This window comes from Pelodiscus sinensis, chromosome 2 (genome assembly GCF_049634645.1).
Source record: "Pelodiscus sinensis isolate JC-2024 chromosome 2, ASM4963464v1, whole genome shotgun sequence".
Lineage (NCBI taxonomy): Eukaryota > Metazoa > Chordata > Testudines > Trionychidae > Pelodiscus > Pelodiscus sinensis.
In genome coordinates, this window is record NC_134712.1 from 144,086,377 (window position 1) to 144,110,863 (window position 24,487).

The 24,487-nt window shown below is 47.7% G+C and overlaps 1 protein-coding gene across 2 annotated transcripts in view; it reads left to right on the top strand.

Moving 5' to 3' along the window:
- The first annotated feature begins 3,295 nt into the window (after positions 1-3,295).
- The window catches only part of CTNNAL1 (catenin alpha like 1), a 93,780-nt gene continuing 72,588 nt past the window's right edge, over positions 3,296-24,487 (top strand). Inside the window, exon 1 of one of the 2 annotated variants that reach the window (XM_075921531.1) lies at positions 3,296-3,592. In XM_075921531.1, the coding sequence (XP_075777646.1) occupies positions 3,458-3,592 (135 nt within the window). In that variant the 5' untranslated portion in view covers positions 3,296-3,457. The remainder of the gene's footprint in view (positions 3,593-24,487) is intronic. The other variant, XM_075921532.1, reaches the window with a different exon arrangement.

Below are 24,487 nucleotides of genomic sequence, written 5' to 3' on the forward strand. Positions count from 1 at the left end.
ACACTGCAGTTGGACCGTTGTTGGGACAAAAAACTTCCACTCCTATGAGAGACTTCCCCCCCTCCTCCTTTAGTATTGACAAAGAGCCAGTGAAAACTTTGCTGTTTATTTTGTCAACAGAATTGGCTTCTGCCAATATCCCACATGCTTGCTCTAATGCAGTGATCACCAACCAGTAGATTGGAATCTACCAGTAGATCTTGGACCTCTGACAACCAATCCTGACTGGTTTGCCAGGAAACTATCAAGCACTGGCACTTCAGTTGCCCATTCACCTGCAGTCATGCTATTCCTGCCCTTTGCTTTGGAACTGCCCCCCTGGAGCCTCCTGCTTGCTGTGCAGAGTGTGGGAAGGAGAAGAGGGAGGGGGGCTGATGTCACAGTGTGTGTCCTTCCGCACTCCTGTACCATCTCCACTCAATGCAATGCAAATCTCTGTCACTCTCACACACACTGTGTGTATCTGTCATTCTCACAAACACACTGTCCTTCACTCTCATCTCCAGACCCAATACATACATGCGTGGTTGTTGTCACTTTTACTCCTTGCAAAGTGGGTTATTTTTGGTTTTTGACTGGTCTGTGCATTTCATAATTTTCGTTTCTCTCATATTTAAATTTAAATCTTTGGGTGGTGAGTTCTAAAATGCCTAACCTGTTGTGGCTGGAGTAATTATCCTTATGGTAATTGCTGCTCCTGGAAGTGGCTGACATGTCTCTGCAGCCCAAGAAAGGCAGAGCAGGGGGTCTCCATATGCTGTCCTTGCCTGCAGACACTGCTCCTGCAGCTCCCATTGATCAATAACGGAGAACCATGGTCAGTAGAAGCTGTGGGCTCAGTACCTGTAGATGAGGGGCAGCACATGCCACCATGGAGCCACTACTGTTCATGCCAGCTGATTTCAGGAGTGATATAAGGCCAGGGTAGGAGTAACCCTGCCTTAACCCCTACTGCTCCACCACCCAGATGGGCTACGTCTACACTGGCCCCTCTTCCGGAAGGGGCATGTAAATTTCGCTAGTCGTCGTAGGGAAATCCGCGGGGGATTTAAATATCCCCCGCGGCATTTAAATAAAAATGTCCGCCGCTTTTTTCCGGCTTTTAAAAAAGCCGGAAAAGAGCGTCTAGACTGGCCCCGATCCTCCGGAAAAAGTGCCCTTTTCCGGAGGCTCTTATTCCTTTTCCGGAGGCTCTTATTCGAAGTAGGAATAAGAGCCTCCGGAAAAGGGCACTTTTTCCGGAGGATCGGGGCCAGTCTAGACGCTCTTTTCCGGCTTTTTTAAAAGCCGGAAAAAAGCGGCGGACATTTTTATTTAAATGCCGCAGGGGATATTTAAATCCCCCGCGGATTTCCATACGACGACTAGCGAAATTTACATGCCCCTTCCGGAAGAGGGGCCAGTGTAGACGTAGCCATGTTGTTTCAGTTAAGTGGTGGCCAGCCACAGCCTGCTTCCTGAACCCTGTCCCAGTCCTAAATTCCCTCCTGCCCCAGACATGAGTTCCCTATCACCCCAGCCTCAAACTCCTTCCTAAATCTTGCACCCTGAACACCCTCCTGGACCCCAATCCGCCACCCTGAGCCCCTTCCACACTCCAAACCCCTTGGCCTAAGACCAGACCCTGCACCCAAATCTGTACCCCAGCCTGGTGAAAGTAAATGAGGTTCGGGGAGGAAGTGGGATGGAGTGAGCAGGGTGAGACCTTGGAGAAGGGGTGGAGCAGGGGTAGGACCTCAGAGAAGGGGTGGGAAGGAAGTGAGGCAAGGGTATGTGGGTGTGAGGTAGATCTTACATTGCACTTACATTGAAAAAGTGATCTTGTGGTTAAAAAGGTCAGAGACCACTTCTCTAATGGTTCTGCTTAGCTTTGATCTCTGCTGCCCTGCAGGCATGCACCCCTTCCCTTTCAAAGCACTGGGAAGTGCCTGACAGATGAGTGAATGGCTCCATTTGGGGAACAAAGAACAAATCACTGGATTGCTCCTGTCCTGCCCTGCACTAGGAACGTAGCGGCAAGCAGAGTGCTGCTGCAGGGAGAGAACAGGCTGCTGTGCTGCTTTGAGATTCCTCAGCACAGAGAGCTCACAGAGGTACTTCTGGCAGCTGAGGAGCCTGTGGGAGAACTGAAGGGGAATCCCAAGATGCACAGGGATCAACTTGACCTTTTCACAACCTGGCATTGTGGGATACATACTCACATGGTCTGTGATGATGCCAAAACTCACACTGTAGCACTTTAAAGACTAACAAGATGGTTTAATAGGTGATGAGCTTTCATGGGCCAGACCCACTTCCTCAGAAGCTCATCACCTATTAAACCATCTTGTTAGTCTTTAAAGTGCTACATAGTTTTTCCTTTTGTTTTAGCAAGATCAGACGAACAGGGCTACCTCTATTAAAACTCACATTGTTGATGATGGTGCCCACAGTGTGGACATGATCTTTCAACAGAGGAAGCAAGTGTGAAGCCCTTCTAGCAATTTTTATTTTGTCAACTTTTGAGTGTTGACATGGTAGTGGAAAGGCAGGCTTATCACTTCTGTTATAAGGACAGAAATTGTGGGGTGTTTCTCTCTTCAAGATATTAAACCAGCTCCAACTGATCCTTGGTTTTCCTAAGCTCTGTGAATCAAGATAAAACATGTGAATCTCAGCCCCACTTGTACTCTGTAGGGAACTGACTCTGGGGCTGGCTCACACCTCACCAGTACCTCTGGGTTTTTGGTTCATTGACAGAACTCCTCTCCATTCCCCCAACCCCCCAAAAAAGTTAGCAGCAGCAGCTAGAAGGCATGTCAAGGATAAGAAACACTACCCCGTCCTGTCACAGCTTCTAGAGAGGCAGTAGTTCACTCTTGTGTGAATGAAGAGGTAGAGTCTCCCCTGAACGGATGAGAGGGATAGAAACGCTTTGACCCGCAATAACCTCCCCCGAGTCCTAGGCAGGCCTGTCGCTGTGGTGATGGGCCTGGCAGGCTATAGGGGCGAAGAACTGGCGCTCCTGCCGCCAAGAGAAGTTCAAGGAGGAGAGGGACTGCCGGGGGGCCGCTAGATGAGACGCCTGGGCGGCCTGCGTGCAGCACGTGGAGGGGGTGGCTGGAGGGTCCGGTTCCCGCGTTATCCCAGCGCGGGGAGCAGGGGGCGGCAGCTGCGGGCGAGTTGGTTTCTCCAGGGGCCAATGTAGGCGAACGAGCCGCGGCTCCGGCAGCCAGGGCCGGCGGCAGCGATGGGGGGTCCCGGCAGGCCGCGGGGGCAGGTGCTCGTGCTGCGGGGCGATGTGCCGAGTCCGCGCGGCTCCGCCCGGCCCCCACTCGGGCGAGCAGCCGGGCCGGGGGGAGGCGGGGCTGGAGGCGGGGCGCGGGCTCCGGGGCCGCAGCGGCGCGGGTCGGCGGGAGAGTGGCGCGCTGCGGGCCGGGGGTGGCGCCGCGGGGCCGGTCCGGCTGCGGCTCCCGCCATGGCCACGTCCCCGTGCAGCAGCAGCGGCGGCGGCAGCGGCTCCTCCTCGCCCGGCGCGGGGCTGGGCGCGGAGGCGGCGCTGGAGATCCGCACGCGCTCGGTGGAGCAGACGCTGGTGCCGCTGGTGTCGCAGGTAGAAATCGCGGCGGGCGGGCGGCCCCGCGGCGCGGAGAAGTTTGCGCGAGCGGCTCGTGGCCGCGGGCGGGAAGGGCGCGCGGAGCCCCCGGCTCGTCCCCTCAGCCCGCCCCGGGACCGCCCGGGCAGGGGGACGCGGGCTGCGGCCGGGCCCGCAACTTCCCCCGCGGCGCGATCCTGCGGGGCTGCGCTCGGAGCTCCCGCCACACGCACCCCCGGGGGGAGCAGGCGGGCGGGCTCCCGCGCGGGTCGCAGGCGGAGGTGGTGCCCTGCGCTGGGGCGGGTTACATAAGGGCTGCGCGAAGGCGCCGCGCCGCACGTAGCGCTTCAATCCTGTCAGGCCGGCGAGCGGGAAGTTGGGAAGCACGAAGTCGGGATGCGCGGGGAAGCGCCTCTCGCAACCGCGATGTGCGCCGCGGCGGGCAAAGCCCCTGGCCGGCCAGGCTGGGAAAAGCAGCCGCATCCCCCGCGTAGGCAGCGGAGCCGGGACGGCGGCTCGGGCAACATTCCTCTCGCATCGAGCTGGCATTGTTGTGTTCAGCCCCCCAGCCGGGGACCTGAGCGTGCTGAACAAACAGTTGTTCTGCTGCGCTGAGTTAGATTCACTTCCCAGTGGTAAGCGCCAGGCTCAGGAGCGAGTGCTTGCAGGCCGTGACCTTTAATGTTGCTTAAATCACTTGGATTTTCTTCACAACCAAGATAGCACTTAAGTTAACTGCGTTTTTTAAAAGTACAGGAACTCACACCGGGCTAGCTATGCGTGAGCCTCTTGATTGGTGGGTATCAACTGAATGTGAGGGGTTTCTTATGCACTGTTCATAGTTCCACAGTAAGTGAAAATAACTTTTAAGAACATTGGAAAATTTAGAATAGGTATATAATGCACACCAAAATTATTTTGAAAAGTTTCATGGAATAACGGAGACCTGGCAATGCTGTAGTTGTTTAGTCTTTGTACTAAACTTCCTCCTGTATATCCATTGCAGTGTTCCCTGTAATTTTTTCCATCCATGAGCGGAATACATTTTATGTGCCCCAGTAAAAAGATATGCTGTGTGTTGTGAGCACTCTGCTAATTAACTGGGTGGCACCTGAATCTCTCCTGGGTGGCTGCCCAATTGCTCATCTTACAGGCAACACTGATTGTACTCACTTTTTAGCCAGAACAACATTTACTTAACTCTAGTTTGGAAGCAGTATTATTTTGTGTAAATATCCATTGCTTGAAATAGAAAATGTCAATAAGAGAAATACATTGATTGCATGTTACAACTTTCTAATCAGCCAGCCTACACAGTAGGGATGTCAGTGTGTAGTTGACTACACAATTAACTGATAAGCCTAGATTTATCGGTTAATCTTGTTAACTACATGTGCCTCCCGCATACAGAGGCAGCAATGGGGGGCGGGAAGCCAGAGCCAGTGCCTGTGAGGAGCTGGGTTTAAACAGGCTCCCCACAAGCACCGGATCTGCCTGCTCCTTCCAGCCCTGCGCTGCTGTCTCTGATAGAAAGGTGAAGCAGGCAGGCTGGAAGCCAACTTTAGGTACAGGAAGCCAGCTTTCAAGCAGGCTCCCTGCATGTGCTGGCTCTGTGGACCCGCCTGCCCTCCTTGCTGTCTCCTACAGAGTAAGGATGTTAAATACTGGTTAATTTACTACTCAACTAGTTGATAAGCACTTTCACATTCCTCCTTTGAAATGTACAAGAGCCCCATAATATGGAACGTGTGCAGCCTGGGGCCAGCGGGAAGTCCTGCTGATTCTGGGCTCCAGGAGGGTGCTTATCCTTTGGAATATGCATTTCAAAGTGGAAGCACCCATGTGGAGCCCAGAGTCAGCCGGACTTTCCACCCGCCCAAGGCTGCACGCAGCATGCCAGCTTTGAAACGTACAAGAGACCCCCAACAGTGACTATGGTGCATTTCAAAGCAGAAGCACCCTCATGGAGCCTGAGGTCAGCAGGAGATTCAGAGTCCCCCACTGACACCGGGCTCAATGCGCGACCAGCAGACCAGGGAGATGGGGAGCAAAGCCACGGAGCATGCGGGCAGAGGACAGCCCAGACGCACCGCAGCTGTCCCGTTGCCGGCGTCCTCCGAGGCTTTGCTCCCCGTCTCCCTGGTCTGCTGGAGACCAGCAGACCAGGGAGACAGGGAGCAAAGCCGCGGAGCACGGGGGCAGCAGGACAGCTGCGGCGTGTCTGGGCTGTCCCGCTGCCCCCGTGCTCCGCGGCTTTGCTCTGGACGCCTGTGGTACAGCAGCTGGGGCGCTGCCGGTTGGTCCCGTAGCGCCGCTCTGGGCGCTACGGGACCAACCCGGCAGCACCCCAGCTGCTCTGCCCCAGGCATCCTGATTCAGCCACTGCTGGTCAGTTTCAGCAGCGGCTGAATCAGGACGCCTGGGGCAGAGCAGCTGGGGTGCTGCTGGGTTGCTCCAGTAGCGCCGTTCCTCGGCGCTACTGGAGCAACCCAGCAGCACCCAAGCTGCTCTGCCCCAGGCGTCCCCAAGTCAGCCGCTGCTGAAACTGACCAGCGCTGACTACAGGAAGCCTGAGGCAGAGTTGCTCTGCCCCGGGCTTCCTGGAATCAGCCGCTGATCAGTTTCAGTAGCAGCTGACTTGGGGACGCCTGGGGTTCTTAAGTTGAATCTGTATGTAAGAACTGGTGTCCAGATTCAGCCTGTTGAAACTGATCAGCGGCTGATTCCAGGAAGCCTGGGGCAGAGCAACTCTGCCTCCGGCTTCCTGTAGTCAGCTGCTGGTCAGTTTCAGCAGCTGCTGAATCTGGATGCCAGTTCCGACTTACATACAGATTCAACTTAAGAACAAACCTACAGTCCCTATCTTGTACGTAACCCGGGGACTGCCTGTACTCCCTCTCCTCCCTTCCCCTTTGCTGCCTCTCTCTGATAGTCCTTAACATTCTTACTACAGAGGCAGTGAGGGGAGGCAGGCATAAGATGGTGCTGGCGGGAGCTGGCTTAAAAGCCAGTTTCCCCCAGCACCCACTCTGTGGTGCTGTGTGCTCCCCCTCAAATGCTGTCTCTTATCTACAGCAGCCTGGGCACCCCTCAGACAGAGGCTGGTCTTTGGCAGCACCCCCTGTCCTTGGGGAGCTCAGACCCCTTGGGGACAGGGACTGCTTCCGCCCTGTGTTGCTGCCTTTGTGTCAGAGGCAGCAGTGTGGGGCATTAAGCAGTCGGTCTGTCTGGGGGCCGATTTTCAATCTGGCTCCCCTTGCAAACTTGCTTCTGCCTGCAGCTCTGTGCTGCCTCCTCTGATAGAGAGGCAGCAGTGTCGGATGGCAGGGAGCTCCCTGGGAGTGGGGCCAGAGTGTAGTAGCTGTCAGCCCTTCCCCCAGGGGCTGTTGAGTAGTCATGTAACTGCTAAGATTTCATGCGATTATATGACTATTCAGTTGCATATCTAATATCCCTCCCTACTACGTAGGGGAGTTGCACAGGTTTACCTGCAGAGAAATATTAGTATCAGTGTTAACTGTGATCTGTTTCTACTCCTGTATGTTTTTACAGAAGTGTAGGTTATGTTGACTATTTGGGGGGAAGGGTGGCTAATAAAATCACCAATTGGACTACAGACTTTATTCTGTATTAAAAGTTACTTTTAAATCTGTTGTCATCTGTAATACATTTTAAATTAGAAGAATTTGGTTTAGTCTCAGAGCACTCAGTTCCATGAAAGTGTCACTACTTCAGGGCAAATAGAAATTTTTCATTGGCAAGTGTGAGTGGCATAAACTTCTGCATAAAAAACATTACATTTGTGCTTTTACAGTATAGTTAAACTACATCTGGAAACGTTTTGTGGCCAAATTTTCAGAAGTGTTGAGTACACCCTCCTTGCTCACCTCCCCAAAAAATCATTTAGTGTGTGTTCTGAATGGTGGGCACTCGTGGAAATCTAGCTGTTAATTTGCCTGATGCAAACTCTCTTAACGCTAATGTAGGTTGTTGCCATGACTGACAATTCCATTTGGTTCAGTCTCAGATTGCTCACAGTGCCAGATTTGCTTATTAAACTTGCCTCCTAGAATTAAAAAAAAAAAATCAATGGTAAAAAGGGCATTCTTAATGAATGTAGACTGTGTCAAGTACAGTTCTCACCAATTCACCATGTGTAAGTTTTCTATGCTAACAATTAGGTATTTATACAAGGATTGCAACTACCCTAGCGTAGAAAATGTAATATTAACAGCAAATGTGTTCGCTGTTACTTCAAAATATGGTTTGTTTTGTACTTCATTTGTATGTTAAATGTGCAACATCAGCATCAACACTTTGAAGTTTGTTTTTCTTACTAGGGATGCTGGTGTGTACCCGTTTACACAATTAACCAATCAGCCTGGGCTCATTGGCTAATCCTAATGGTTACACACACACCTCTTGCTGCTTCTGTCAAGAGCAGGAGGAGAGGCAGGAGCCAGCTTTTAAGCTGGTTCTCTGCATTTGCTGGCTCCCGTGGAGCTGCCTGCTCCCCCTGCTGCCTCCCACAGGCAAGCAAGAGCCAGTCCATGCCAGATCCCTGTGAGTACTGGCTCCCGCGGAGCTACTCTGTGCCCCCACGCTGTTGCCTCTCTATTAGAGGCAGCTAAGTGGGGAAAGCAGGAGCTGTTGCTCACAGGGAACTGGCTTAAAAGCTGGCTGCCCTTGAGCACCAGCTCCCACCTGTCCCCTGCGCATAAACTTGTGACCGCTGAAAAATTCAGTGGTTACATGTTTACAAAAATAAACTATTTTTAACATCCCTATTTTCTGCATACACATTTTATTTTAATTTTATTTCTACATACACAACATTTTATTTCTAGAGTGTTCAGTTTGTGGTACTCAGCTGGCATATTATCTTTTAGCAATTAATGTTTAGCCATTAATTTGTCATATTTCAGTGTCCATAAAGAAAAGAGAATCTTTTTATTAGCCTTATTTTTTGGTTAATTTTGCAACAGTGAATATGGTGAAGAACTTTAGATTCATATAACATGGGAGTTTTGTCACTTTTTTGTCAGTCCGTTTTTAAAAGACATCTGTCAAATTATTGTGTGAAAAATCCTTACCAGTGCCAGAAGCATTGTCTAAGCACAAATTTTCAGTATTGCTTTATGTATTATTGCAGTAAAGAGAAACAAAAAGGAAACAGCAGACTATTTTCTGATCAGTTTAACTTCAGGTTTTCCTTCAGTGAAGCTTTATTTGAGCATACATTGTACTAGTTTAACTAAATTAGTTTTTAAACCAATGCAAAAGGCTATGTAGATGATCTCTTGTTTTTTGTGTTAAACTTGTTCCTAATTATCTTCACTATAAAATCTAGCTTACTTAGCATTTTTAGAGTCCACATGACCTTTTGTACCTCTTTAGATTTATTCATACCTTTATTTCATTGGTGGAATTTTGCAAGAAAAAATCCTAAGCATTGAAATGTTGCCAACAGTTCATAGGAATTTTTATTTGTTTAGTCTAAACCAAGTGTCATTAGAATTAGAGAATTAATGGAAATATTTCTTAATGTCTTCATATTTTTACAAGGATTTTTTACACTATAATTTGACCTGACATGTCTTTTAAAAACTGACTGACAAAGAAGTGACAAAACTCCCATGTTATATGAATGGTAGGTTTTTAAAAAACTTTACAAGCCTAAACATGACATCTCGCTTGATAGTGTCCTTTTAAAGTGTAGCAACTGTTTTAGTTTTATTTGTTCATTAATCAAATACAAATAAATAATAATTCTGATCAAATAAAGCTTCAGTTTTCACTGTAAATATTGCTTTAACTATATTCCTCAGACTTTCCATTCTGCTATTCAGACCTCTGTGCCCTGTGGAGTATTTTACAAAATATTCTGATCTACATCTTAGAACAGACATTGCGTGAGTAATGCTTTTAATCGGGGATTGAAAAATCTACTACCTCAGGGCATGTAGAAATGTTTCCTGGGCAAGTGTTAACTTCTGCAGAAACAGAGCTACTTCTTCAAGTATGTGTTTGCCTTTTCCATCATCACTTATTGCAGGCCTTGTAAAAATAAATCTTTCAAAACCATCTAAGCGAGGACAGAGGAAATTTGGTGGACTAAGAATGAGTTCCATATGAAGGCAGCCGCATGCAAGGTTGCAGAAAGACAGGAATGTAAAATTAGACCTTCAAGGCTACTTGGTCCAGTATTGTCTCCAACTGTGGCCATTTCCAGATGCTTAAGAGGAAGGTGCAGGAAGCCTTGCAAGGCAGTGTAGTCTGATGGCTAGAGTACCGAACTGGGACCCAGGAGATGTATGCCTTCTTTCTGGCTCTGCAACTGGCCTATTGTCTTAACTTCAGCTCTGTGCCCTAGCTTCCCCATCTATAAAATGGAACTTACCTCTATTTTAAAGCACTTTGAGATCTACTGATGAAAAGTGCCATATGAGAGCTAGTGGTATTAAGTGGATGTGGGAGAATATGCCGTTTACCTTAGATCTCATCCCGCTTTCTTACAGAAATCAGCTTAAGCCCTAAAGCATGAGGTTTAAGATGCTTTCCAAAGTTAGTTATCCATGTAAAGTAACAATAAAACAATCTTGCTAAATTTTTAGTCTCAAAGATGTCTTGTGGCAAAGTGCCGCACTCTCTAATTATGTGTTATGTGATGCAGTATTTCCTTTTATCAGTTTCAAATTTGCCACCTTTGAAATTTCATTTAATGCCCCTTTCCTCTTATGCTATGAAATGGAAAGAACAGAAGTTCCTAATCTAGCTTCTCTATATATTTATTATTTTAAATAGTTTTATTATAGCCTCACTTGCTTTTCTTAGATGTAAAAGCATCTACAAAAACTTAGGATTATTCATGGCTCTAATTATTCTTGCTAACGCTTTTTGTACTCCCTCTAGTTCTGTGGTATCTCTTTAAATAGAGTGATGAGTACTTCACAGAATAGTCCAGATGAGACCCTCACCGCTGATTTTTGTAATAGCACAATATTTTTGTAATATTCTGCATCCTGTACCTTATGCACAGTGAAAGGACACAGAGAAGAGTTATCAGGGATTTCTTTGTTATTGAAGTAAGTGGGGCTGAGGAAGATACAGCGTGATGCAAGGTAGAAGAGGTAGGATGGGTGAAACTGAGCAGTGCACTGATCACAAAAATGAGACATTCAAATGTGTTAGGATGGTGAGGAAGCCAATGGAGGCACTCAAGAGGTGAATGATGCTTTTGATAAATGCAAGAAGAAGATTTTAGCAGCTACATTTAAGAATGGAAGGGATAGCTATCAACAATGCTGAGGAAAAAGAGATTGTATGGCTGATCAAGATGGAAGATGCCCAGAACCTGGACAAGTTTTTAGTTACAGAGACAGGATGTGAGAAACCAGATTTTCTAAATCCTGCAGAGTCAAGAACAGTAGCAAGTTTTGAAAAACACCTTCATCTTCAGAAGAAGCAACTTATTCACAATGTAAATCCACAGTCCAACACAACACAGTCTCTAGGGAGCCACTCTCATTTGAGATGTCAGACCTGATAGATGAGCCGTTTCTAAAACCACAATTTGTCATTAGTTCAAATTTAGGCTGCTTAGTAATTCCTCAAACCATGAAATTGCTCTTTCAAATGTTGCTACAGCAGGCTGTGTATATTCAGTTTCTATTTATGCAGTGTTACCCAAAATGTCTTAAATTTTACCTTCTGATGTATACCAAACAGCAGGTTGTTTGTTCTGTAACCTGTTGAATCACAAAGATGCTTATGAATTCTGACTTGTTTCATCCAAAATGTCTTCACTGATTATTTGAACAATGAAATGTGTGATTTGTTTGTACTGTCCCATCCAGTTCCCTATCAGTGAGCCCCGAGCTGGGTGGCAGGGCAGCCAGGACTGAGCCCTGGGTTGGATAGTGAGACAGCTGGGACTCGAGCAGTGGAGCCAGGAAGGCAGCACCCCCAGGCACAGAACCAGGAGCTGAACACCCCTCACAAAATATGGAAGTTCAGTAGCACCCCATAGACCTCTGTTTCATGTGCCCATGCTGCCCAGATCCCTTCACAAACCTCCCCAGAGACTTGCTCTCTTGCATCCTGCCCCCTTGTGGCACTCACAGGCCTGCTGCTGGCAGGGATGCTCCAACAGAGCTGCCTAACGCTGTCTCTACCTTAGCCAGCCCCCGGCCAGATCAGAGGGCAAATTTTGATTTATTTTTAGCACACAGCTGGGCTGCAGGTATATGCTAATTGGATCCCATGCGGCCCATGGGTTGAGAACCATTGCTCTATATAATGAGCAACCTGAAGTCCACCAACTAATTTTAGTATGAGCCTGATCCAAAGGCTGTCTATAATTGAAAGGCTCCCCCTTAGGCCAGGTTGACACCAGCACTTACGGCAGCAAAACTTACGCTGCTCTACAGTGTTTAAAAAAACTCAACCCATAAGCAACAGTTTTGCTGGCATAAGAATTAGCATGCTCTTCTCCCCTGTTGCTTGTTTAAGTGGTTTTACTTATTTATTACTAGCAGATGTACCTGGTATTATACTCGGGTCTTTAACTGAAATATATATATATATTTTTAGAAAATAGATTAAAAACAGATCTGCTTTATTTTAATGGGACATCCTCACCATGGCCTGGCTGCAGCTGCAACACATGAGTCAACCGCCTGCCAAGCAGCTCCGCCAGCCAGGCTGTGTGGCTGCCATGGAGCTGGAATCAGGGCTATGATGAGGCTGCCCCAGTAGGGCATGGTGGTGGTGGTGGTGGGGGCGTAGCCTGGCAGAATGACTGGTGGTTGGGAACCACTGATCTACAGTAGCTGGCTGGATGTATGTGGGGAAATAAACTTCTTCAAGAAAAGAGTGAAGTTGCTTAATCCACCTAGCCGGGAAGGGTTTATTTAAACTAGCATTACCCGTCCTGTTGTCATGGTAGACATACATGTGGCCTCCTTTATCCCCTTTGTTCCTGGGGGCGGGGAGGTTTGGGCCGGCTCAGCCGCACAGCTGCTTGTAGCTGCTTCCTGCTGCTCCAGGACCGGGGAGGCTGGAGCCACATGGCTTCCTCCCTCTGCACTGCTCCCGGGCCCAGGGAGGCTTGGGCCAGCTCAGGCTGAAGAGCCTCCTCTTTTCCTGCTGATCCTGGGGCTGGGGAGGCTTGGGCCATGTGGCCTCTTCCCTCCCCAGGAGTAGCAGGGGCAGGGGTAGCACCACATGTCCTCTTCCCTCCCTGCAGCTCTGAGGATGCTGGTGTGCACATGCACTCTTTCCCCTCCCCGTAGTGTGGGGGAGGGCATGCGCATGGGGCCTCCTCCCTCCCTGCTGCTTCCCGTGCCAGGGAGGCTTGGGATGGCTCTGGCCATGGGGTCTCCTCCTTCCCCACTTCTTGCAGGGTGGAGGGAAGGGTTGGGGCCGGGAGTCCTCTTACTTCCCCACTACTCTGGGGATGCTGGAGTTTGCATGCACATTCTCAGTGGAGGGGGCAGGACTGTAGGTCTGGCTGGGGGCCTGCCTCCCCCTAGAAACTTATCAGGTCTTCTCAAATGTTCTCTGACAGATGGCGTGATGGATGCCTCTCCTTTTATAGTAGTATAGATAACCAGTTTTTATCATGACTTCATCAGCCAACAGGAAACCCTGATTTAAATTATCAATTTTAATTTTGAACCATTATATTAAAACATTGAGGGGAAAATGAATTAGGAATTATTTCTGTAAATGTTAATGTTGAAATTAGAAGTTCTGAAGCACAATTCAGAAAGCTTAAGTGCAAGCTTTTTGTGTCTTGCCAGTAAGTTATATCAGTAGAGATATAGCACCATGGAATGGAAATCAGATATTCCTTTAGATCTAAAACACAGAACTGTTATAATGGTATAGTTATAATTTTGTGAGACTTTATTCCAGTGAAGTTTTTGGTGTTAATGGATTTGGGTTTGAGCGTTGTGCTTGACTTTACTAAATAGTGTATTGTGATTTTCATATTGATACTCCTAAGTAGTGATGTTAAATATCAGTTTATTGAATAGTCGATTAACATCATAGATTCTTATCGGTTAGTCGACTGTTCTCTTGACACTCCCCTCCTCCCCCAGTGGGGCTGGCAGCCAGTGTGCTCCAGCCCCACTCCCAGGGAGCCCCTTGCCACCCCGTGCTGCTTTCTCTCTGTCAGAGGCGGAGCACAGGGGGCCAGATGGGAGTTGGTCCGCAAGGGGAGCCAGTTTAAAAACCAGCTCCTCTTGCAGACTGGCTGCCATCTACCCCACGCTGCAGCCTTTGATACAGAGGCAGTTGACCCTGTCCGGGGGTGGTGTGTGGTCCAAGCTCCCAGATCAGGCACGAGCTGGAACTGAGCCGGGATGCCTACCTACCTGGCTCCCAATATACTTTAAATTCAGAGCTGCAGCAGGGGTAGGTCCTGGACGCAGCGCAAGTTGGAACTGAGCTGGGCTGCTGGCCAGCCTGCTAAAAAATTTACTGGCTGGGGGAAGCGGGTATGGTGGAAATGTGTGTTGTCTATAGCATTAACCTGTAAGCTTTTGCTTATCGGTTAATCGATTAATCAACTTTACTATTATATCCCTACTCCTAAGATTTATTTTCTAATAGTTTTTGCTATGACAAACGCATTGCAGCAAGCAATATTATAAGTCACTGAAAGAAGGCAAATTTAATTTATATTGATTTTGCCGACGTCAGTTGCCCCCTGCCAACAGAATCTAGTTATAAATATTTCAGATTAAATTCATTCCTGTGATCTGAGTAATGGCTCAGTAGAGCTTGTTAAATTTTGTATTTCCTACAGGAACATCATGTAGCAGGATGAGCTTCTTTTGATTACATGCCCAGGGAAAATGGCTACTGTCTTTGTGTAGAGCATCTGAAAAAATATGTTTGACTGTAGTGCATGTTTTCTCACTATGTTTAGCAGCATTAACAGATGGTTTTAGGCATATTGGGCACTGATGTCTCCAAAGATGGAATGATGTACATACATGATTACAAACAGAATTAATGAGTTCATTGAAACAGAGTTGCTGTAGAAACAATGAGTCTAGTTTTTTCGTGGGTTTGTTTTGTTACGATTAATACACATACAGGTTATTTTCTCATTCAGTAAGTGCTTCATTTTGTCACCCTTGCTCATTATCTGGGCTGTGGATTTGTCTTGAAAGTCACAGAAGTTTTGTGGGTTTTTTTAAATATGGAGAGATAAAAGATGGGATAGGTACAGCAGAGGGGTTCTGGAAAGCAACCCTGTCCTGCACTCACCCGGATATGTTGTGCCTACAATTTCTGCCCAATGAGGGCAGACATTCCAATCTGGTACATGTGGTTGCAGTGCTGTCCAGGTTTGGCCTACCTGCCCCAATGAGGGATGGATGCCCAGGCCAAACCTGAGCAGTGCTGCAGTCCCATTTTCATGTTGCCGTACCCAGAGCTGGTAGCTGGACCCAACCACCTACAATAGGTGCCGCTGTAGGGGAGGGGAGGGAGAGAGTTAATTAAAATCATGGACATAGATAAGTAAATGTTAGTCATAGATATTACCTGAGATTTAGTGAAACATTAATTAAAGAGTGCAATATTTGAAACTGATGTGTGTTGTTTCTAAATGAATGAGCTAGTCTCTCTACAGTTACAGGCAGTCCCCGAGTTACGCGGATCTGATTTATGTCGGATCCACAGTTACGAACGGGGCTTTTCTCGCCCCGGAGGACGGGAGCGGCGGGACGCCCAGATGTGCCGCGGTCCCGCTGCCCGCGTCCTCCGGGGCGAGAAAAGCTGCTCTGCGTCTCCCGGGTCTGCTGGTAGCCCCCGCCAGCAGACCAGGGAGACGGGGAGCAAAGCTGCCAAGGACGCCAGCAGCGGGACAGCCGCGACACGTCTGGGCTGTCCCGCTGCCCGTGTGCTCCGCGGCTTTGCTCCGCGTCTCCCTGGTCTGCTGGGGGGGGCTCCCCCCAGCAGACCAGGGAGACAGGGAGCAAAACCGCGGAGGACCCGGGCAGCGGGACCGCGGCGCGTCTCGGTCCCACCGCCCGCGTCTCCCTGGTCTGCTGGGGGAGGGAGGAGGCGCAGCTAATGCGCCTCCCCCACCAGCAGACCAGGCTTTTCTCCGGACGCCTGTGGTAGAGCAGCTGGGGTGCTGCCGGTTGGTCCCGCAGCGCTGCTCTGGGCGCTACTGGACCAACCCGGCAGCACCCCAGCTGCTCTGCCCCAGGTGTCCTGATTCAGCCGCTGCTGGTCAGTTTCAGCAGCGGCTGAATCAGGACGCCTGGGGCAGAGCAGCTGGGGTGCTGCTGGGTTGGTCCAGTAGCGCTGAGGAGCGGCGCTACTGGAGCAACCTAGCAGCACCCCACCTGCTCTGCCCCAGGCGTCCCCAAGTCAGCCGCTGCTGAAACTGACCAGCGGCTGACTACAGGAAGCCCGAGGCAGAGTTGCTCTGCCCCGGGCTTCCTGGAATCAGCCGCTGATCAGTTTCAGCAGCAGCTGACTTGGGGACACCTGGGGTTCTTAAGTTGAATCTGTATGTAAGTCAGAACTGGCGTCCAGATTCAGCCTGTTGAAACTGATCAGTGGCTGATTCCAGGAAGCCTGGGGCAGAGCAACTCTGCCTTGGGCTTCCTGTAGTCAGCTGCTGGTCAATTTCAGCAGCGGCTGAATCTGGACACCAGTTCCGACTTACATACAGATTCAACTTAAGAACAAACCTTTAGTCCCTGTTTTGTACGTAACCCGGGGACTGCGTGTACTGGGAAATACGTGTCTCAGAAGCCCACATACTAAGTCCTCTGCGAGTGCCATTTAATGTGACAGAACAGTTGATTTTATATTGGGGTACGTCTACACTACAGCGCTAGTTCGAACTAACTTAGTTCGAATTAGTTAATTCGAACTAAGCTAGTTCGAACTAACGCATCTAGAACTAAAAACTAGTTCGAACTAGCGTTTTGCTAGTTCGAACTAGTAAGTCCACATTGAGTGGACTCTGAACAGGGCTTAATGATGGCCGGAAGCAGTGCCGGCAGGGCATAAAAGGAGGACTTAGAGCATGGAGATACTGTCTCAGGCTAGCCGAGGGCTGCGCTTAAAGGGTCCCGACCCCCACCCCGGACACACAGTTCTAAGGGGTGCCCCGCTTGCAAAGAAGTTCTGGCTTGGAGTGCCCTGAGTGCCCACACTGGGCACATCACACCACTCGGCCATCAGCCCGGCTGCACTTGCCGCAGGCTGCCATCTGGGGAGAGGGAGTAATTGGGGGGCTGCAGGAGAGCTTCCACCCCCAGAAGCCCGCAGAGCCAGCCCAGTCCTCCCCATCGGGGGCTCGTACCCCATTCCTCCCTCACCTCCTTCCACTTGCCCTTCCCTAGCCCCCCTTCTTATTGATGTACAAAATAAAGATAACGTTTCTTCCAACATTGACTCTGTCTTTATTGAAAAAAACTGGGGGAGACTGGGAAAAGGAGGTGGGAGAGGGGAAGAGAAAGGCTGGGAGAGGGGAGGGCAACTAACATGATCAGGGGTTTGGAACAGGTCCCAGATGAAGAGAGGCTACAGAGACTGGGACTGTTCAGCTTAGAAAAGAGGAGACGGAGGGGGGACAGGATAGAGGTCTCTAAAAGCAGGGGTTGGGTGGAGAGGGTGCATTCAGAAAAGTTCTTCCTGAGTTCCCATAATAGAAGGACTAGAGGACACCAAAGGAAAGGAATGGGTAGCAGGTTTCAAACTAGTAAGAGAAAGTTGTTGTTGTTGACAAAGCAAATAGTTAACCTGTGGAACTCCTTGCTGCAGGAGGCTGTGAAGGCTAGAACTAGAACAGAGTTTAAAGAGAAGTGAGATAAAGTGATGGAGGTTGGGTCCATGGAGTCCTATTAGCCAGAGGGTAGGAGTGGTGTCCCTGCCCAAAGTTTGTGGAAGGCTGGAGAGGGATGGCACGAGACAAATGGCTTGGTCATTGTCTTCGGTCCATCCCCTCCAGGGTCCCTAGGGTTGGCCGCTGTTGGCAGACAGGCTACTGGGCTAGATGGACCTTTGGTCTGACCCAGTACGGCCATTGTAAGCTCAGGGCTCAGTGTCGGGGGTCTCAGTGGACCCCCTTGATTTTCATGCACACCTGGTCCTGGGTGGCCAGGCTGGCAGCTCTCCTGCCCTAGACGGCCACTTTCCTGTGCCTAGTGCGGAGATCGTGGACGAGGTCCACGATGTCCGCACTAGCCCAGGAAGGTGCCCGCCTCTTGCGGTCCAGGGCAAGCTCCCGGGAGCCGCCAGCCTGGTCCCGGCAAGAGGGGGTGGGCTGGGGGGCATCGGGTGGGTGGCTCTGTGCCGTGCCAGGTGCAGGGTCTGCTAGCTGGGTGCTGGCAGGCTTGCACCTGGCACGGGCACCGTAGCCAGCCCGTGCCCCTTTAAGGGGTCCGGGGCCGGGAGGGGGGCATAGAGTTTCCCTGGTGTTGGCCAGAGTGGCCACCAGGGAAACCTGGGGAGGGCTAGCCTCCCACTAGTTCGAACTAAAGGGCTACACAGCCCTTAGTTCGAACTAGCTAGTTCGAACTAGGCGTTAGTCCTCGTAAAATGAGGTTTACCTAGTTCGAACTAAGCGCTCCGCTAGTTCGATTCAAATTCGAACTAGCGGAGCGCTAGTGTAGCGCATAGGAAAGTTAGTTCGAACTAACGTCCGTTAGTTCGAACTAACTTTCTAGTGTAGACATACCCTTGTAGACTAATTGCAGGATTTGTATATCTTCAGTCCTATATGCATTGCCTCGATTTTCCTATTTTAGTGAGATTTCTTGGAATTTTTAATGAAAATGTTCCTTGTATAACAACTTGATGGGAGGGAGGGGGATTCAAACCAGTCTAATAGTGCTCAAGATGTACTGCAGAACTAAAACGAGTCCTTATTCTCTGTAGAAAATATTTTGAACATTTTGCTGTGGTAGGAATAAAAAACCCAGAGAATTTACTGAATACAAATTTGACACAGTAATAAATATTGCTTATGATATATGATATGTGGTAGCTATAAATATTTTTTAAAAAAACCAGGTCATGTAATGATCACTTAATGCTGTGTGTGCTTAGTGGAGTCTCTTACAAAGAAACCATGATTTAAAATGTAAGTGCTAAGGCTCTCATGTGAATGAGATTATAGACCCCGTGACACTCAACATATTTTTGTGGATCTAAAGCAGGGGCAGTCAAGATATAGCCCACAGGTGGGATCTGGCCCCCAAAGCTGCTGGATCTGGCCCCTAAGGCACCCTGCTAGGACCCTTAGGTACAGACCAACCAGCCACTTTAGAGCAGCCCCACACTGCTTTTAAGCGGCTGGCTGCTTCCTATGGGTCTCTGTTCCTGAGGGAGGGAGAAGCTTCGTGCGCTGTCCCCAGCCCTCCAGCTAAATCTCTCAGGATACATCTAGACAGCGGTGTCATTTCCGAAATAGCTACCCCACATCTTTTAAACGCGCCTATTTTTTCAAACTATTTTTTGAAATAATGGGCGCGCTATTTCGTCATCCCTATAAGCCTTGTTCCATGAGGGTTAAGAGATGATTCAAAATAGCATGTTATTTTGAAATCTGGCACAGTGTAGACATGCCAGATTTCTAAATAAGCTATTTTGAAATACAATCAAAGTAAGATACGCAATTTGCGTACTGCAAATTGTGTATCTTATTTCGAGTTTACAGTGCTGTGTAAATGCACACACATCTTCTATTGGCTGGAAACTGGCCATTGGGAACTGAGAGATTTTGCTGGGAGTTGAGGGCAGTGCACAATGCCTCTTCTTCCCCTTTGGTGCCCAGAGCAGAGAGCAGCCTGGCCATTTTGAGCAGCCAGGGACTGCAGCAGGCATGGAGCCCGCCTTGGGGCCCTGTAGGGCTGCTGGTTGAGAGCTGCCTAGTTAGGCACCTTCTGAGTAGAGCCTGCCTCTGGCACCCCAGCCCATAACCCCTCCCCCCCAACTCCCTGCCCTAGGCCACAATCCCTTCCTACTTCAGGTTATCACCTAAACCCTTTGCACCACCTCCTCCAGGTTACAACTCCCAGGGCCTGCACCCTCTCCTATACCACTCTCCTGGACAGAATCCTATCCTGCACCCATATCCCTTCCTGGCTCCTACTCTAGGGATATAAATTCCCTCTTAATCAGTTACCTGGTTAAATGCTATACTTACCTGGTTAACTGATTAAACAGGGGGTTGGGTGCAAGTGGGTGCTGTTAACCATAACTGGTAAGCATCACCCAATAAGGGTGATACTTATAAGTTAATCATTTGCATCCCTACCCTACACTTCAAGCCACCACCCCAGATCACAACCACTTCCTTCACTCAAATTCTCTCTCAGACCCTGCACATCCCCCATTGAAAAGTTTGGCCCTTGACCACTTACAAAAATCTTGGGATGGCTTCCCCATCAGTTATTGCCCACCCCTCTATAAAGCATCAAGGTACTATGAGACAACTTGATGAAAGTCAAGAAAAATCATTCTTCCATGACTGCTCATAAGCAATAAATCAGATGACTTCTAGTCTATGACAAAATCCACTGAAAAGAGGCAGATTCCCCATATTCTCAGACTTTTGGCTCTCTAGAGCCTCAGATGGGTGTCCGATGGGAATAGTGCAAGAGGGCTACTCGACAGAACTCAAGCACCACCTGAGGGTCTGTTGCACCAAGCTTAAATAGAGGATTGTGGAAGAATTCATTATTTATCTCATCTCAGTGAGATCTTTTTTTAGGTGAACATTCAAGCCTTTTTTTCTTTTGTCTGCCAAAAAAAAAAAAAATCTGGTAGCAGTAAGGCAATACTTAGCTTTAGGATGTTTACAAATACACTAATGTCACATTCAAAACTGATACTAGATAGTTTCTTTTAATTCCTGGGATTTCTTTCTTGGAAAATTAGAAAGGGTATGTTCATAGTTTTACAGATAACTGAGGGTTTCCTTCATGGATTGTGCCCTTCCATTTGGTCGTTAGTATATTGCACACTAGTTCACAACTGTCACTTGTAGTCTTGAGAGAAACGACATGCAAGCTTTTTCTGAATAACAACTTCATCAAAGCATCCCCACTAAGGTGAATGAAGATACCTAGTTTATAGTGATTGCCTTTCTCCAAGAGTACTGCTTCTTCATAAACACCTGTGAGTAGTAGACACTAACTTATAAAAAGGATTCTTCTCCAAGATTGATATCAGTAAGTTTGTCTCCTCTCATATCTGTGCCATGTATCAGAAGAGTCATAACAAATCTACCGGAAACAATTTTTGAGTTGATTTTGGCTATGTAGAACCACAGAGGAGGCTCTTATTTGTTTTTGTTCAGGTACAAGAACTTTGACCAGTTGATCATTTCTGTGGTCATAGTAGGAGCTTGCCTATGTAGCTCCTCTTTGATCTCCTACTCAGGCCCACAAACTTACCATGCTTTTGTCACTCCTCTTCCCTTCTCTCCAAGCAGTTCAGATCTACAAATCTTAGTGGAAGAAAAATTTGAAGCTGTCGGTTCTGCAGGTTAGTGATCAGAAAAAATTACTCCTGCTGTTCATAGACAGGCTTTCACCACCATTTTTAAGAAGGTTGAATGCTTTATTGAAGGTGAGAAAATTGGGCTTCCACATGGACTCAGCTGTCCCTAGAAAGTGAGGATCAGTGATTATTAGAGCCATAGAAAAAAGATAATGCCTATCATTAAGAAACTAATACCTAACCCATTTTTTTATATACCGGGGGTCATAAATCCAGTCCTTCATAGGGATGTAAACGAATAGTTGACTAGTGACTCAACTAGTCGTTCCCTCCCTCCCCCAGCTGTTTCTATCAGAGAAGGCTAATAAGGTGGGGGAGCAGGATTTCTTGCTGGGGGAAACCAGCTTAAAAGTTGGTTCCCCCAGCACTGTCTCTGTGAGGAGAAGGGACAGGGGTGCAGTGGGGAACTGGTGATGCTTTCGCCTTTTAAATGGAGCAAGAGCAGAGCTCTTGCTACATTTCAAAGTCAGAAGTGCTGCTGGGAGCCTAGGATGAGCTGGGGACTCAAGCAGTCCCCCTCTGGTCCTACGCTCCCTTCTTTTTAAATGTACAAGAGCCCCAGGGAGGCACTTCGCTTTTGAGCTGTACAAGAGGCCTCCTGGGGCTCTTGTACAATTCAAAAGCAGGGAGTGCGGGGCCGGCGGAGGACTACTTGAGTCCCCTGCAGGCCATGCTTCCTGCAGCACTTCCACCTTTGAAATGTAGCAAGATCTGGCAGAGTTCTTGCTACATTTCAAAGGTGGAGGTGCCCTTATTGACTAATCGAATAGTTGATGCAAGTTACATCAACTATTCGACTAGCTGATTGATCTAAATTTAACATTCTTAGTCTCTCAGGTGGATTGCTACTGACACTATTTTTACCATCTTAACTTTTGTATGCTGTAAAAATCCCTCACTATATTGAATACTTTACCTCAAGTTCTTGAAAATTTAAAATTTAATTTGCTCTTGATTTAGGGGATGGCATTTAATGCTTTCTTTTAAATGGGCTCTACCTTCAATTCCATCTGTTTCCCTAAAACTAAAGTGGGTGTGTTTCACTATCAGTATAATCATTTTCTCTTTCCTGAGGTTACATGAAAGGAAAAAAGATGCCTGGCTAAAATACTTTCCTTGATCATTTGTTCTTGTCCATCACTCAGATGTGTTTTCTGAAGTAACAGGAGATATTGAGAGCAGATTTAATCTGTTTCTGTAGAACTTTTCTTCTTCTAATGATGCTATTTTACATTTAATGTAATTCAACTTTGAGTAAGAACCAGAATTTCCAAAGTAAATAATGTCTACTGTTAAGTAATATTTCAAGTCAGCCTTCTCCAGTTCCTGTCATCTGTTGTCATAATTTTCAGAACCAATCTAGGAGTATGTGGTACCTACCATTATCACAAACAGCAGTTCTAGTTTTTATAATACAACAGAATGCACTGTATCTGATGCTAACGTGTTTTTAGTTACTTTATATTGGTGTAATTTATATATTTCCAACTTGTTTAGTGTTTTTTATTTACTCTGTATTTTGATTTGTGGTTCAGTTTTTGACTGATAAATGCTGTGTTATATATTATTTCCTTTAACACGCACAGGCCCCCATCTCTCCCAAAAAGTAAACTTACTTCGCCAAATATTCTTCCAATTTCAGTAAATTAGAATCATCCCAGTAACTATCCCACCTGCCCCAAACAACTGAGAATTGTATTTTCCTCTGCCATTATTTTTCTTGATCCTCAACAGCTGGAGTGATTGTTACTCCTCTGCATTGTAGAATCTCCTTCCTACCTTGGGTACTATTAAACATCTTATGGTTGGAATGAGGTAGGAGAGATTTAATTACACATTTTAGAGCAGGGTGGGCAATAAAATGGTGGCAGTTCACCAGAGTTAGCTCCTGACAGGCTGCCACTGCTGTATTTACCTGTGCCTCTGCAGGTACCAGTGATCGCAGCCCCTCTTGACTGTGGATCACCATTCCTGGCCAATCAGAGTGGCGTGGGCCAGGACACTTCTTCTCACAGCTCCAATTGTCTGGGAATGACGATCCGCAGCCCATAGGAGCTGCAATCACCCATACCTGTGTGCAGGTAAATATAGAAGTGGGGGCCTGCCAGGGGCTAACCTTGGCAGACCGGATCCAACCCACCGCGAGCCTGTATTGGTCCACTCCTGTTGTAGAGACATTACTTTATTCTTTTTCCTTCATACCAAAAACTTGTCTTTGTGACAAAACATCTATTAAGAGTAACAAACCATTTATTAGCAACGAGCAGTCCTGTGGCATCTTAGGGTGCGTCTATACTGTGGGTTAAAGTCAAGTTAAGATATGCAACTTCGGCTACGTTAATTGTGTAGCTGAAGTCAAAGTACCTTAACTCAACTTTTGGCACTGTCTACACAGCAGGAAGTGAAGTTGAAGTGAAGCAGGAAGTTGAAGGAAGAACTTCCCTTACTCCTTGTGAAATGAGAGTTATAAAAGTCGGAGTAAGAAGCCCATTACTTTGAAATTATTTTGAAATAATGGGCTTGCTATGTAGATGCACACTCTGTTATTTCGAAATAAGCATGCAGTGTAGACAGAGCTTTAGAGACCAACAAATATATTAAACTCCACTTCATCAGATAAATTGGAGTGGAACCAGAAACCATGTATAAAAGCAAAAGTAATTATCTGTCAATTGTAGGACCAGTGATTATGAAGTTAATTAAGTCAGACTGACTGTGTCCCATATATAGCATTTGATGTAGAAATGTGAATATTAAAGTCGGAAGAAATTAACCACTTAATATCTTTATTCAAATTTAAGTTGATAGTGTCAAACTTGTAAATTAACTCCAAGTTTAGCTGTCTCCTTCTGTAATTGGGTGATAACATTCCTTTGTAGAAGAATGGCTAATTTTAAATCCATTATTGAATGCCCAGGGAGGTTAAAATGTTCCCCGACAAGTTTATGTGTGTTACCATTCCTGATGTCTGATTTGTCACAGAGATTGTCCAGTTTGGCCAGTCACCACATGGCAAAAGTGCCTTGCTGGCATATGTCACATTAGAGGATATACAGTTGAATGCGCCCCTGATATTGTGGCTTATGTGGTAAGGTCCTGTGATAGTGTTGCTTATATAGATTAGGGATGTGATGGTGTACACATGTAAATGGTTAACCTATGAGCCTGGGCTCATAGGTTATCACACGAGCCCTTCTCCCACTGCTGCCTCTGTATCAGAGGCAGTAGTATGCGGGGAGGGGACAGGTGGGAGCTGGTGTATGGGGAGCCGACTTAAAAGCTGACTCCCTGTGCATATCGGCTCTCGTGGAGCTGCCTGCCTACCTGTGCTGCTGCCTCTGTATCAGAGGCTACAGCGGGACAGGG